We start from the raw sequence: 15556 nt of genomic DNA, 5'->3' as shown, positions 1-15556 counted from the left end.
TTGATAAATAATTAAAAACAAAAAAGACTCCACAGTCAACCGGAATTTAACTTTCCAGACGGTAGTCACTTTTATGTCATGTGGAAGTCGCATGCCCCTAGCTCAACAATGAGATTCAAAGGACAGGTCCTCAATCCCCCACCTTCCCACCCATCAGCCCCACCCTAAGTGAACAGAGACAACAAAGAAGAGCAAAGGAATCAGGTTATCAGTTTCCCCATGCTCCTCACCTTTTTCCTCCTCAAAGCTCTTTCTCTATGTTCCACCTCTCAAAATGCTATTCACCCTTCGAATCCCAATTCAAATGCCACTTCATAAGGACTTTCTTAATCACCCACCCCCACAAAACAGAAGCCATCTCTTCCATCTCAGAAGACCCACATCCCACCTGCTCTTTTAGGATAGGGATCTCCAGCTCCATCCTTTATTAGTTACATGTCATTGGACTCTCAGAGCCCCAGTTTCCTCAACTATAAAATAAGGAAAACGGTACCTTCCTTGTGGGATAGTCATGAGATTCTCAAAAGATACTGTCTAAGGCTTCCCTGGTGGTCTACTGGTTAGGACTCCATCTGTCTGTGAACTACAATCACTGAGTCCACATCCTGCTACTACCGAAGCCTGTGCACCTCGAGCCCATGCCCCACAACAAGAGAAGCCACTGCGATGAGAGGTCCGTGCACCTCGACCAGACTAGCTCCCACTTGCCACAACTAGAGAGAGCCTGCAAGCACCAAAGACCCAGTGCAAACAAATAAATGAATCTTAAAAAAACACAGTGTCTGAAATACTCAGTATAGCCGCAAACATTAAGTAATCAATAAAAGACAGATGATCTTGTAACAGTCTTTGTGTTTTCCTTTAAAAATATGTATACAACTTAGTACACTTAAACTTCAAAAGTCTGTTCAAAACTAAGGCAGAAGCACTATGTTCCCTACAATGCTTGGTACAGTACCTTAGGCACAGGCACAAAAGAATTACTCAGGAAGTAAACTGAAAGCAGTGATACTCAAGAGTCTGATTAAGGAGATCTGACTCTACAGGGACCTCCACTCAATGCTCTGTGGTGACCTAAAGGGGAAGGAAATCTAAAAAAAAGCGGATATATGTATATGCATAACTGACTCACTTTGCTGTACAGCAGAAACTAACATAACACTGTAAAGCAACGATACTCCAATAAAAATTAATGAAAAAAGGAGATCCAACTCATCTGAACTACTTCTTTCTGTATCACTAAAACTTCATAAAGCTTCAGTTCACGACAAGGTCAAGCTTGATACCTAAAAGACTTTCAGACCTCAACACATGACTCTGTGACAGCAGTTCCCCAACCTTTTGGACACCAGGGGCCAGTTTCATGGAAAATAATTTTTCGACAGACGAGGAGCGGGTGGGGTGGGGGAGGTGGTTTCAGGATAATTCACATTACCTTTACCGTCTGCTCTCATATGAGAATCTAATGCCACCACTAATCCAACAGGAGGTGGAGCTCAAGCAGTAATAATGATGGGGAGCGGCTGTAAATATATTAACAGATGAAGCTTCGCTCATTCACCCGCTGCTTACCTCCTGCTATGCAGCCTAATTCCTTACTTGCTGCAACCTGACAGGTACCGGTTTGTGGCTCGGGGTTTGGGGACCCGTGCTCTATGACCCAGCAGCAGAGAAGAGCAGGCAGGACCCTGTTCATCAAGCAGAGTCCAGCTCTCTCCCTCCTCCCCTACCACCAAGTCACCAGGTTTTCCAAAGAAAGGAAGGGAAAAAAAAAAACTCTACAAGCATAATGTTCTAAACCCATAACCAGGGCAAAGCAGCAAAAAGATCCAAAAAGTAAGTTTTTTTATTTGCTATATCTATATCATAAGGATTCCCTCCAGGTTTTTCACAGCTCCCAAATAACAGCAATAAAAGTCATAGCTGCTGCCCCGCCCCCTTTGTTTTTTAAGAACTTGCTTTGTGTCAGACATGACGCTGAGAGCTTTCCTAGCATCCCTTTCCTGTAATCCTCAGAAAACTGAAGCTGATACTAATGTTAGCTCAGCATTTTATAGATGAAGAAATCTGCCCAGTCACAAAACTGGAAAATGACAAAAAAAATCTCAGGTCTGACCAATTCCAGGGCCCAAATGTAAGTCTTCAGTTCTCTGACAAAGACAGGGCCTCTTTCGGGAACTAGGTTCTTTGACCTTTTTGCCACTAAGTTATCAGCTCCCTAAGGCAGGAAGGAGGCCTGTTTCATTCACCTTCCCACCCTCCAGCACCTAGACAGTCATCAGCAAGGATATCTGCTAATGAATGAATGATTCATCTTTCACTATTCGAAGTCTGACCAGTTGGCTGGACATACTGCTGACACCAGGAGATGGCTACTCCAGTTCTGAAATAACTGGGTCTCCAAACACCTAATCCCATCCTGCCAAGCTGTTTCAGTGGCCTTGAGCAGGTCCAGAGACAATAATTCCCAGAGGATTTTTAAAAATTTTTTAAATTAAAAAAAATTTAAAAAAAGGAAGACAGCCAAGCCCTCCAGCTGTGAGTGAAATGGCTTTTTTTTTCCCCTTCCCCCAAGGTAGTGGGGCGTGGTTAGGGGGCCTGGTGCGAGTCTGCAGAATCTTAGTTCTCTGACCAGGAACTAAACCCAGGTCACAGCAGGGAAAGCACTAAATCCCAACCACTGGACCGCCAGGGAATTCCCTGAATGGTTCATCTAACAGTGACTAATTCAAAAGCTAAATCATCTCACATCAGCCACCACCCCACCCCCAGGGTCATGACCCTGGTGTTTAGAGCAGCCCGTGCTAGTCAGGGGAGCCCTGGGGCTGTGGGGAAGCAGTCACCTTGAGAACACTTAGAACTCAATCCTGTGGCAGTGAGTATGCACTGCGTGGGGCAGATACACACCAACCCAGACATCAAGCAGTGCTGAAAGGCCAAGATCCAGCATAGGAATGATGGGTCCAAGATAAAGAATCAGCTCAGCTCCAGAGAAGCTGGGAGAATATAAATAGATCGAAATCCAGAGGGAGGCAGAAAAGTGAGGATGGAGGACAGGACTTATCACTTGGGAGTCGGTCCAAGCAGATGGAAGAAGATCACAGAGCATCCAACTAAGCTAGTGCCTCCCTGGCAGCACTAGCAGAGCTGAGACCAAGAGGCCCCAGCGATGCTGTTAATAGCTCGAGACTCCGCTGGTTAAATCGAGTATAGCACCCCATGCCACCAGGCACAGGAGGCTTTTCATTAACAAAGAGGAGGCAGCTCTAAATGCAGTCATGTGGAACAACGCCCAAAATAAACTAAGTGGTAGGGGGCGGGGTGGGAGGGGGGGCCTGCAAAAAGTCCAGAAGCTGCTACTTGTATTTTTAAAGCTTGAGCTTCTGGTGAAACAGGTTCCTGGTGTTCCTTTGGGGAACTACTCCTTCCCAATTCTAGGTCCAATGTTTTTCCTTTTCTGGCAAACAGTATGAGTTTGTTTCTGCCACTCTCTACTAAGAAGACTAGTGATGATAATAGCTAGCATTATGCCCGGGCACTGTTCCGTGTGCTTGAGACGCACGAACTCCCCTGATCCTCACAACCCCAAGGTGCCAGTCGCTCAGTCGAGTCCAACTCTTTAAGACCCCATGAACTGTCTCCCATCAGTGTCCTCTCTCCATGGGATTCTCTAGGCAAGAATACCGGAGTGGGTTGCCATTTGCTTTTCCAGGGGATCTTTCTGACCCAGGGGTCAAACCTGGGTCTTATGCACTGCAGGCAGATTCTTTACCATCTGAGCCCCAGTGGGGCATGCTATTACATTCCAGCCTTAGGGACACAGCTGCCTTGCTTGCTGAGGTAAGATCCGTCAGTGAGATGAGCTCTGGGGTCTTCACGTGCCCCTGGAGTGACTTCCTTCTCCACCCAGCATAGACTCAGGGACTTTCCTTCAACTACACTCCAGTCCTTGCCCCACCACCAGCCTCTCTAGCACACGTCCATCTACGTACCACCTCCACTGGGCCCCAGCCCCCACAAGTCTGGTTCAACAGTTTACTTTCTCTGCTCCTATGGCAGGCAGGGGCAGGGAGCTGGAAACCACACAACCACAAAGACTACAAGATACATTTCTGAAGTCCATTCAGCACTCCAAAGCCCAAACTCAGAGGATCTCAGGTGCAGAGGGGAAAAGGTGGGCCCTCTGTCCCAGGGCACATCTGGAGGCATTTTTGGTTGCTGGACTGGGAAGGGGGTCTGTGCTGTTGGGATAGGTTCTAGCCCTACCCGAACGACTGGAAGATCTCAGAATTTTGGGACCACAATGGCCTAAAACAGCTGGAGCTTAAGGATCCCCTCCTAAACAGTCTTGGTTCCCTTTTTCTCCCCCACCTGGGTCAGTGGTAGGCTGGTCTCTAACCCAGCCCACTTGACTTTTGCAACTCCACTGCCTCCTAGTTAACCACCTTCTTTCTGTCCCCAGCGTTTAACCCTGAGATAATTCAGTAATCTTTCAGTTGCCAAATTCAAAGTTCCCCCATCCTCCTTCTCTCTTTCTCAGCAGCAAAACCACCTTCCAACTACACCTTCCTTACAGACCTGCAGCTCACCCCCTCCCAGCAGCCTGTAGGCTCCACCTTCTCTCTCAGCACCCCACTCCAGCACCCACCCCCGACAACCCTGCTTCTTCCATGTTGAGATTCTCCATGTTCCATGCGCAAACTGTTCTTCCTAATGTGCACAGACAAGCTCACTGCTAATGAACTGAAGGTCTCAAGTTGACTCTCTGGAGTCAAACCAACTGCCCAGAGAGCTTCTCTTTGTGCCACAAGCACCTCAAAGTCCACAAGTGAAGCATCTGTAACCAGTTACCTGAGCCTGAAACCTGCAATCCAACCTAGATCCCTCTGGTCCCTTGCCTCTATTCTAATGCAGTAAGGCTGCTGATCGAACTAGCTAATTATCTCTACTCTCCATCCCAATACCTTTGTACTTCAGTCCTGACACACTACCAGAAGAGCTTTTCATCTACTCTCTGCCTGGACTCTACCATCCCTAACCAATTCAGCTCTTCACACAGTGGCAAGTGATGCTTTTAACAGAGGTACTTGATCAGAGGGGCTTCCCAGGGGGCACAGCGGTAAACAATCCGCCTGCTCGTGCAGGAGGCAGTCAGGAAGATCCCCTGGAGTAGGAAATAGCAACCCACTCCAGAATTCTTGCCTGGGAAATCCCATGGACAGAGGAGCCTGGTGGGCTACAGTCCACAGGGCCGCTAAAGAGACAAGGCTGAGCACGAATGCACACTTGATCAGAGTTTCTGGCTCTGACATCTCCCCGACTACATCAAGGATAAACTCTGGACTCCTTTCTGCAGCCCACAAGACCCTTTAAGATCTCGCCCAAGTTAGCCATGCAGTCTCTTTAGGCTTTGCACTCCTGCAGCAGACTTCCTTCTTCCCAGAATGCTCCGCACTCTTTCCCTCAGCTTTTGCTCATGCAGTTTCCTGCATCTGAAATGCTGTCGCCTCCATTGTTCACTCAAATGCTATGTCCCCTGAGACAATCCCCTCGTAAACAAACCAACTCCCACCACTGCCCCTTAAACAAGCCCAGTATCCCTCCCAATTGCCTTAACGTAGCAAAGTGCTGCTCCTATCGGCTTCTATCACCTACTTAAATATATCTTTGAGAGCAAGGGCTCTGCCTTACGCATCTTAGTACTCCCAGCACCCAGCAGAGCCCAATACAAGGAGTATATGCTTTGTTCTCTTGGAATTTCAAGAACCCAATCGGTAACGCAGGGACAGTAACTACCCCTAGGACTGCCATGAGTCTTACATGAGACAATGACAAAAGTCTGGCCAGAAGGAACTCGCACAAAAGGTTTAAAGGGCTTCTTTTGACATTAAAGTCAGGAGCCAGAAAGAGTTCTTTCCCAGAGGATGGGTGTGTTGCACAGCTAACTCTAAAAGTGCCCTTCTCTAAAACGAGGTTAGTAACCGAAGCTGTCTCTAGGGGTCGTAATAAGGATTAACTGTGGCTGAAATGCCCTTTAGCAGTGTTTGGCATAAAAGCGAAGCTCAATAAACCGTAGCCATTATGTTGTTAACAGTGTTTATGCACCGCGATGGGGGCAGGGGGGCGCAGAGCACCCAGCCTCGGGTCCGCAGCCGCGGCAGATTCCTGGGGTTCCTCTCCAGGCCCGCCGAGGAGATCCTCCCACCCGTGCCGGGCCCTGCCTGCCTCCTCGGGCACCAGCCTTCCCGCGGCCACCTGCCCACCCGCCAGCCTCAGAAGAAAGGCCCGGGGAGGCGGGAAGCGAGGCCTCACGTGGAGCGCTGCGCCCGAGCCGAGAGGCAGCCCCGGCTACTCACTGAGCCACAGCTCCAGCGCCACTGTCGGCACCCGGGGACCCTCGGCCGACTCAGCTCCCGCCGCGGCGCCGGCCCCCGCCGCCACCGCCGTCGCCGTCGCCATGGGCCCAGCCCCCGCCGCCGAGGCCGCGGCCGCCCCTGCGCTTCAGCAGCCGGCGTCTGCAGCGTTCCGGGGCTGCCGACGCGGCAGGCGAGCGCCGGCGCGTGACGGGGCGGGGCCGGTGTGACCACGCCCACCGATCATGTCCCGCCTACGCGCAGACCGGGGCAGGTGGCCTCAGCCTCGCCGAGAGCCTTCTTCTCAGCGCTAGGCGGCCTCGCGGGCTGGTTATCCAGACCCGCAACCAGATCAGAATTCGTCAAGTCAACCTCGCAAGGCTTGCCAGATAAAATAGACGACACCCCGTTAATTTGAGTCTCAGATAATGAATTCTCTAGCATTTTTATTCCGGACGGTCTTTCTGGACCACCACCTACCTCTATACTCTGCTTTATTTTCTCCATAATATATTACACCATGAGCGTGCTAGGCACTTACTCATTGTGTCAAAGGATAATCGCCACCCTCCCACAAAATAAAGTCATGATTCTCATACATTATAAAATGAACACATGTTAAGTAAAATACTAATTAAATGAGGGAACCAAGCAGATGTTATAATCCGTTCAAAAGAGAAGTCAGGAAAAGGGCAAATTTATAAAGAATAAAGGAGTGTTGCAACAGATGTGCAAATAGACACAAAAGAAGCTCAGAGTTAATTTGCATTTTATATATTTATTCATTTGCTTTTTACCTTTTCATTTAAGGCCTCTCGGTGAGATTTACAAGGATCTTAGTTCCCTAACCAGAGATCTAATGCCAGCCCGCTGCAGTGGAAGCCCGAAGTCCTAACCACTGGAGCCACCAGGGAATCCCCCAATTTGCTCTTGCCTGGAAAATCCCATGGACAGAGGAGCCTGGAAGGCTGCAGTCCATGGGGTCGCTGAGGGTCCCACACGACTGAGCGACTTCACTTTCACTTTTCACTTTCCTGTATTGGAGAAGGAAATGGCAACCCACTCCAGTGTTGCCTGGAGAATCCCAAGGACGGGGGAGCCTGGTGGGCTGCCGTCTATGGGGTCGCACAGAGTCGGACACAACTGAAGCAACTTAGCAGCAGCAGCAGCAGCAGGTGGCACGAAAAGAATCCACCTGCGAATGCAGGAGACATGAGATGCAGGTTCAATCACTGGATTGGGAGGATCCCCTGGATGAAGGCATGGCAACCCACTCCAGTATTCTTGTCTGGAGAACCCCATGGATAAAGGAGCCTGGCACGCCACAGTCCATAGTGTCACAAAGAGTCGGACATGACGGAAGTGACTTAGCATGCATGCGTCCATAGGAATTTAGGTCCCATCCTACCCCAAATAAACACACAATATAAGTTTCAAAGTACATTTGCCGTGCTATGTTAGCTTCAAAATAGATCCAGCCGCACACATCTCCATCTCACAGATTGTTGCCTGTAGCACCTTTCTATATGAAAATTATACAGTTGTTTCCTGTCTTAGTAAACTTGGACTGATACAACAAAACACTAAAGGTTGAGTGGCCTAAACAACAGACCGTTATTTCCCACAGGAGGCCGGCAAGTCCAAGATCAAGGTGCTGTTGACAACCTGCTTCCAGGTTTGCAGAGTGCTGCTTTCTTGTCCTCACAGGGTAGAGAGACAGCATGTTCTGATCACTTCCTCTTAGGGCACTAATCCCATCATGAGGGATGCACCCCAGGACCACAGCTAAGCCTAATTACCTCCCACAGCACCCACTTCAAATACCATCACATGGACATTAGCACTTCAGCATGCCAATTTGAATTCAATCTATACCATTATTCACATCAGGGAAATTCTGTATGAAATTAGTGAAAACTACACATTGTCCTTTGGACTGCAAGATCAAACCAGTCAATCTTAAAGGAAACCAACCCTGAATATTCAATAGAAGGACTGATGCTGAGCTACAATACTTTGGCCACCTGATGCAAAGGGCCAACTCATTGGAAAATACCCTGATGCTGGGAAAGATTGAAGGCAGAAGGAGAAGGGGACAACGGAGGACAAGATGGTTGGATGGCATCACTGACTCAACGGACATGAGCAAGCTCTGGGAGATGGTGAAGGACAGGGAGCCTGGTGAATGCAGTCCATGGGGTTACAAAGGGTCAGACACAACTGAGCAATTGAACAACAATACGTTGTCCACATCACACCCTCTGTGTTACCTGATTTTGGGCCTGGGAATTATTTTGCATGTGTGCTAAGTTGCTTCTCAGAAAGACACTATATTAAAAAGCAGAGACATTACTTTGCCAACAAAGGTCTGTCTAGTCAAAGCTATGGTTTTTCCAGTAGTCATGTACGGATGTGAGAATTGGACTGTAAAGAAAGCTGAGCACCGAAGAATTGATGCTTTTGAACTGTGGTGTTGGAGAAGACTCTTGAGTCCCTCAGACTGCAAGGAGATCCAACCAGTACATCCTAAAGGAAATCAGTCCTGAGTATTCATTGGAAGGACTGATGCTGAAGCTGAAACTCCAATACTTTGGCCACCTGATGAGAAGAACTGACTCATTTGAAAAGACCCTGATGTTGGGAAAGATTGAAGGCAGAAGAAGAAGGGGACGACAGAGGATGAGATGGTTGGATGGCATCACTGACTCAATGGACATGAGTTTGAGTAAACTCCGAGAGTTGGTGATGGACAGGGAAGCCTGGTGTGCTGCAATTCATGGGGTCGCATAATGTTGGACACAACTGAGTGACTGAACTGAAGTCGTCTCTGGGCTTCCTTGGTGGCTTAGTGGTAAAGAATCTGTCTGCAATGTGCAAGACCTGGGTTCAATCCCTTAGTTGGGAAGATCCCCTGGAGAAGAAAATGGCAACCCACTCCAGTATTCTTGCCCGGAGAATCCCATGGACACAGGAGCCTGGTGAACTACAGTCCTTGGGGATGAAGAGAGTCGGACATGATTGGGGGACTAACACTTTCACTTCAGCCATTCACAAAGATTCCAGCCGAGTCTTTGTGACTCTATGGACTGTAGCTGCCAGGCTCCTCTGTCCATGGGATTCTCCAGGCAAGAATACTGGAATGAATTACTGTTTCCTCCTCCAGGGGATCTTCCCAGCCCAGGGATTGAACCCACATCTCCTGTGTCTCCTGCATTGGAAGGCAGATTCTCTGAACCTAGGAAGTGGGGTGAAGTACAAGAATCTAATCATTCTTCCTCCAGTCAATGCTTGAGAGACCACAACTGAAAGGTTAAAGGGTAAGTGGGCGGTCAGGAAGTGGTTTGGAGTTCTGTGTAGTGGTTGGGTGCAGAAGCTTTGGTTTCAGACCAAACAATGCTGTCACCCTCGCCAGCCTTCCTAGGACCCGTCTTGCGTGTCTGTGCAGCCCTTCCTGCCCAAGCTCCCTTCTGGTTTCCATTTCCTTTCCTATGTCATGTGCATGGCCCATGGTCTGTCTCTTCTTTCTGGACAATGAATTTTCATAAGCAGGAGCCATGTCTATCTAATTCCCCAACCTTTTTGGCACCAGGGACCAGTTTTATGAAAAACAATTTTCCATGGACCTGGGCAGGGCAGGGGTGAGGATGGTTTTGGGCGTGAGGCTTCCCTGGTGACTCAGACTGTAAAGAATGAGCCTGCAATGTGGGAGACCCGGGTTCAATCCCTGGGTCAGGAAGATCCCCTGGAGGAGGGAATGGCAACCCACTCCAGTATTCTTGCCTGGAGAAGCCCATGGATGGAAGAGCCTGGCAGACTATAGTCCAAAGGGTCACAAACAGTTGGACATGACACATTTTCACTTTCAAGTGCATTACATTTATTGTGCACTGTACTTCTATTATTACATTTTGATGTATAATGACATACATATATAATATTGTAGTAGTTTCAGGTATACAACATGATTTGATATTCGTATACCTTGCAAAACAATCACCATGTCTAGTTAGTATTCAATACCACACATCGTTTCAAATGTTTTTCTTTTGTGATAAGAACTTATAAAGCCTCATAAGATCTTGTAAAATCTACTCTTAGAAACTTTCAAATATACAGTGCAGTATTAACTATGTCACCACACTGTACATTGCATCCCCAGGACTTAGCTACTTTATAACCTGCTGTTTGTACCTTCTGATCACCTTCACCCATTTTGCCCACCCTTATACAATTACAAGGGGCTTCCTGGGTAGCTCAGCTGGTAAAGAATCTGCCTGCAACGCAAGCGACCCTGGTTCAGTCCTTGGGTCGGGAAGGTCCCCTGGAGAAGGGATAGGCTACCCACTCCAGTATTCTTGGACTTCCCTGGTGGCTCAAACAGTAAACAATCTGCCTGCAACGTGGGAGACCTGGGTTGGTGAGATCCCTTGGAGGAGGACATGGCAACCCACTCCAGTATTCTTGCCTGGAGAATCTCCATGGTCAGTAGAGCCTGGCGGGCTACAGTCCATAGGGTCGTACAGAATCCGGACATGACTGGGAGACTAAGCATAGCATACAATTACAAATAATTTTTAGCGTAAGTATGTCACAAATATTGCTTGGGACATACTTAAAAAATTATTCACTGTTTATCTGAAATTAAAAGTAAAAAACAACAATCCAACTCCTTGTCAAGAAAGCATTTCCTGGGACTTCCCTGGCAATCCACTGTGAGGACTACACTTTCCCTGCAGAGGGCCCATGTTTGATTCCTGGTCTGGGATCTGAGATCCCACAAGCCCCATGGTGTGGCTTTAAAAAATAAATAAAATAAAATATAATAAACTAAAATTTTAATTTAAAAAACAGGGTGCTCAAGCCTGAGGGATGGGATGAGGAGGGAGGTAGGAGGGGGCTTCAGGATGGGGAACACATGCACACCCATGGCTGATTAATGTCAATGTATGGCAAAAACCACTACAATATTGTAAACTAATTAGCCTCTAATTAAAATAAATAAATTTAAAAAAATTTTTTTAATTAAAAAAAATGTAATTAAAAAATCAATTAAGAAAGAAAGCATTTCCTGTCTGGCTCCAGACACGCAAGATACCCACATCCCTGTATATCACTTTGCTTGCCCCTCCTCCACCACATCCACACTTGCAATTTTGTAACTGTCAGTCACCTATGAGATGGTGATCTCTTTGAGGCAGTAGCCTTATCTTTTGTGTTTTATTTTTAAAAGCTTAAGGAAAGGAATGAACACAAATCTGTGGAGTAAGCCCCCACAATCTACAAGGCTTTGTCTAATTCCTCTCACACCCCTAGGCTTAACAGGGCCTGGCACGCAGTAGGTAACTGTGAAATGAATGAAGGAAGACCGGACAGAATGGACTCAGACGAGGCTGCCCCTCCTCGCCCGGGCTGTCCTACTGCAATCAGGGTTGCGGGAGGGGTGGTAGGGGGCAGTGGAGACAGCATGTAGGCCGGGGACCCCACATTTTGCCCATATACAAGGACTAAGCTAGAGATCCCCAGGGTGTGATAATGAGTTTATTGAGTGCCAAGTTAAGCTTCTACTGCCTTCTATATTTAAAAAAACGCACATCCTGTAATTCACTAGTGAAAATAGTAACCACAAATGATGTGAAGTTTCTGAATATTGCAAAACAGTACCCAGGCTAAACATATGACTGTGCACTTGGCAGCTCAGCTGTTCAAAGAATCCACCTGCCATGCAGGAGACCCTGGTTCAACCCCTGGGTCGGGGAGATCCCCTGGAGAAGGGATAGGCTACTCACTCCAGTATTCCTTGGCTTCTCCTGTGGCTCAGACAGTAAAGAATCTGCCTGCGATGCAGGAGACCTGGGTTTGATCTGTGGGTTGGGAAGATCCCCTGGAGGAGGGCATGGCAACTCACTCCAGTATTCTTACCTGGAGAATGCCCGTGGGCAGAGGAAACTGGCAGGCTACAGTCAGTCCATGGGGTCGCAGAGTCGGACATGACAGCGACTGAGCACCGTGAACTTGAGCGCTCACCCTGACTATCCATCCAATCAGGTGTGCGTCTGGCCTGTCACTCAACAATATTTACTGAGCACTGACTACGTGAACAGGCACCATTCTCAGCACTGGGGGGTCTAGTGGTGAGCAAGACAGATCACGTCTCTGCTCTTATGGACGTTATAATCTACACTAACAAATAACTGCTGAACTACTTACCCGACATTTACACAATCAATTCGATTGTGTTCCCTGGAAAAGAATAGGATGTTGATGATTAACGGCAGAGGAAGGAGAGTTTCTAGGGGGAGTAAGAGGCTTTCCTGAAGAGGGAATAGTGAAGCGGGAGATTTGAACACTGAGACACCAGGCAAAAGGACAAAGAGCAGATGAACAAGAGTATTCCAGCCAGAATGTGGCTAGAAGGCAGGCTTACACGGCTGGGGAACAGCGAAAGGGGCTCATGAGGCAAGGATGAGTGAAGTGAAGCAGCATAGTTAGAGGAGGAAGTGCCGGGCTGTGATGACAAAAAATGGCTTTATCATGTTTCCCCCTTCCATGCTTCATTTTGTTTTTACTCTCTTTTAAAATTTTGTGAAGGGTGTCTTCATTGCAGTGCTCAGACTTTCTCCAGTTGTGGCTCTTGGGCTTCTCTTGCTGCAGAGCACGGGCTCTAACGCATGGGGGCTCCGTAGTAACGGGGGGCTCTCTAGTCGCTCTGCAGCATGTGGAATCTTAGTTCCCCGCCCAGGGACTGAACTGCTGTCCCCTGAATTAGAAGGCAGATTCTTAACCACTGGACCACCAGGTAAGTCCCTTGTGCCTCATTTTCCTATCAGGGCTCCCAGCTCCTGGGCCAGCCCCACTCAAATCTCAGTTCAGCGAAGCTTCTGGAATGATCAATCAAAAAAACACAAATCTGGAAAACTCACACACACACAAATCTGATCTTGTCACTTCCCTACTTGAAGCATGTCAGTGGCTCTTCACCTTCCACTTCATGAAGACCCAATTCATGTCTTCTCTAATGGACTCCCCCTTTTGTCCAGGAACCCAGAGAAGAGCTGGCCCCAGCCCCAGCTCTGGGTCTAGCTGACCTATGAGGTCTCCTCACCCACCTCTGCAGAAGGGATGCATTCAAGAATGGAGAAGTCATGTAGGGGAAGGTGCTGGAGAGAAGTTTCCATGCTTTTAGGGAGAGAGTCACAGAAAGCCACGCTCTAACAGCATGAAGGAGGAAGTACAGAGGAGCCTGAGCCCTTCAAGCGGCCAATCGTGAGCAGAGAGAACCAACCAGAGGCTATTGCCAATGCTGGGGCCAATTAAGCAAAGAGACTGGAAGTCCCTCAGACCTCCACAAGGTCACTGAACGCTTAATTAACCAACCCCAGAGCCTACCGTACCCCTGCACTTCCTGCTTTGTGGGACACTGAATCTTCTTGTTTAAGCTTGTTTGAATCTGGATGTTTTGTTATTTGTAGTGAATGGTACCTTGATGCCTTTGACCAGGCATCAAGGCTGTTTGGATTTCCCCTCTGGCTGGGTTTTCAGTCACTTATCTCACTCCTTCAGCTCCTACCCATGACTCCAGTCAATACCCTTCCAATTCCCACTGATCTGGAAACTCCTACTTGTCCCTCAGAACCCAGTTCAAAGTTCATCTATAAAGTCCTCTGACACCCACGAACATGAACCATGAACTTCCTTCTCTGGGATCTGCTCTAATCCAGAAAGTTCTCATTAAAAAAAAAAAAATTGTTTGGTAGAAACCAACACAATGCTGTAAAGCAACTGTCCTTCAATTACAAATAATTGAATTAAAATAAATTGTAAAAAAATGATTTATTTGGCTATGCTGAGTGTCAGTTGTGGCATGTGAACTCTATAAACTGGGCATATGGGATCTAGTTCCCTGACCAGGGATCGAACCCGAGCCCCCTGCATTGGGAGTATGGAGTCTTAGCCACTGGACCACCAAGGAGTCCCCTCATTTTCTAAGTATTTATTATCCTGGCCCCTGGGAATTTTATCATGAGAAAAATATTAATCAGTTAGACAATTTCTAATTTACGTCCCACTAAACATCCCTCTATATCGAACTATTCCATCTTAATCTTCACATCAGTCTCTGTCAAAGGTCGATCTCTCACAGATAGCTGGATTCAATGCAATTTACTGGCAATGTACCAGGTAAACTACAACTGCAAATCTAGCAAAAGAAATTTGATTTCCCAGTGTCAATGAAAGTCATCCTGGGAAACTGTTGGAATGTGGGAGGGTTAGGCCAGCTGATGATTGCCACTTCTGAAGAAAATGATCTAACTGATAAAGGACTCAAACATTTTTTTTTTCACCCTGAGACCTTACCTGACTCCCTATTTGTCAGGCAACGTGCCAGGTACTATGGTTACAACCAAGAATAAGAAAAACTAACTGCCTGCCTCAATCTTATCCTCTTTAGAGTAAGATTGACAATAAACATGTACAACTCAGTAATTTCATATATTAATAAGCATTATGAGAAAAAAATAAGCTAGATAAAGACAATGCTAAATGAGATTCTAAAGTTGGCTACAGAATAATAGTAATTTTCTGACAAGGGTACTCTGTAAACTCCATGTTAAGAGAGTATGCCCAGGGGCAGAACAGCTGTCTTGATTACTAGAGTGGGTCTCCTGCAGCCATGACTGCATTACATGAGTCTGTCCCACTGGCCACAGCTGACTGGACCAGAGGTAGACAGCTGACCCAAGCCAGGCCAATCAGATTCTTTCCTAGGATTTTGGACATAGAATACTAGTTATTGAATTGCCAGGGTATCAGAGGGGAGATGATTCAGCTTTAGGGCTGGGGCAGTTGTTGGACAAGTACAGAGATTTAAAAAAAAAAAAAAAAAACCAGCCTGTAGAAGGAAGATGAGGGAAGCAGATACCCAGACAGAAATGGTTACAAACTGCAGATTCAGAGGGACAATGGTGAGTGTCTTGGGTTCTGAGGAGTTACTGGTTAGAGATCAAGTCTCTTGTAAGGTCCAGCTGGGAGTCCTGCTTTTGGATTTGTCCTAATTCTTTCAATAAATTCCTCTCGTGGTTTAAGTTAGGCTGGGTCTGTTTCTATGTTTTGCAACCAGCATTTCCAAGAATGAAAATAATGATGATGAGGGTGATGGTAAGAGATAACATTTGCTGAGTGCCAGGCATTGTTTTAAGATCTTT

At 47.3% G+C, this 15556-nt stretch overlaps 1 protein-coding gene across 2 annotated transcripts in view; it reads right to left on the bottom strand.

Annotated features, from left to right (window-relative positions):
- The window catches only part of GGA2 (golgi associated, gamma adaptin ear containing, ARF binding protein 2), a 41226-nt gene that overhangs the window by 22946 nt on the left and 2724 nt on the right, over positions 1-15556 (bottom strand). The window contains exon 1 of one of the 2 annotated variants that reach the window (XM_086375320.1): positions 6357-6519. The exons of the other annotated variant lie outside the window; for it this stretch is intronic. Within the exon in view, the coding sequence (XP_086231446.1) occupies positions 6357-6459 (103 nt within the window). The 5' untranslated portion in view covers positions 6460-6519. Of the gene's footprint in view, positions 1-6356; positions 6520-15556 lie in introns of those variants that run through there. 2 annotated transcript variants of the gene reach the window in all.

Source organism: Bos grunniens, chromosome 25 (assembly GCF_055505025.1).
Source record: "Bos grunniens cultivar Pamir isolate PY7600 chromosome 25, Bosgru_T2T1.0, whole genome shotgun sequence".
Classification (NCBI taxonomy): domain Eukaryota; kingdom Metazoa; phylum Chordata; class Mammalia; order Artiodactyla; family Bovidae; genus Bos; species Bos grunniens.
The sequence above is the reverse complement of the archived record's forward strand: the minus strand, read 5'-3'. Positions and strand labels throughout refer to the sequence as shown.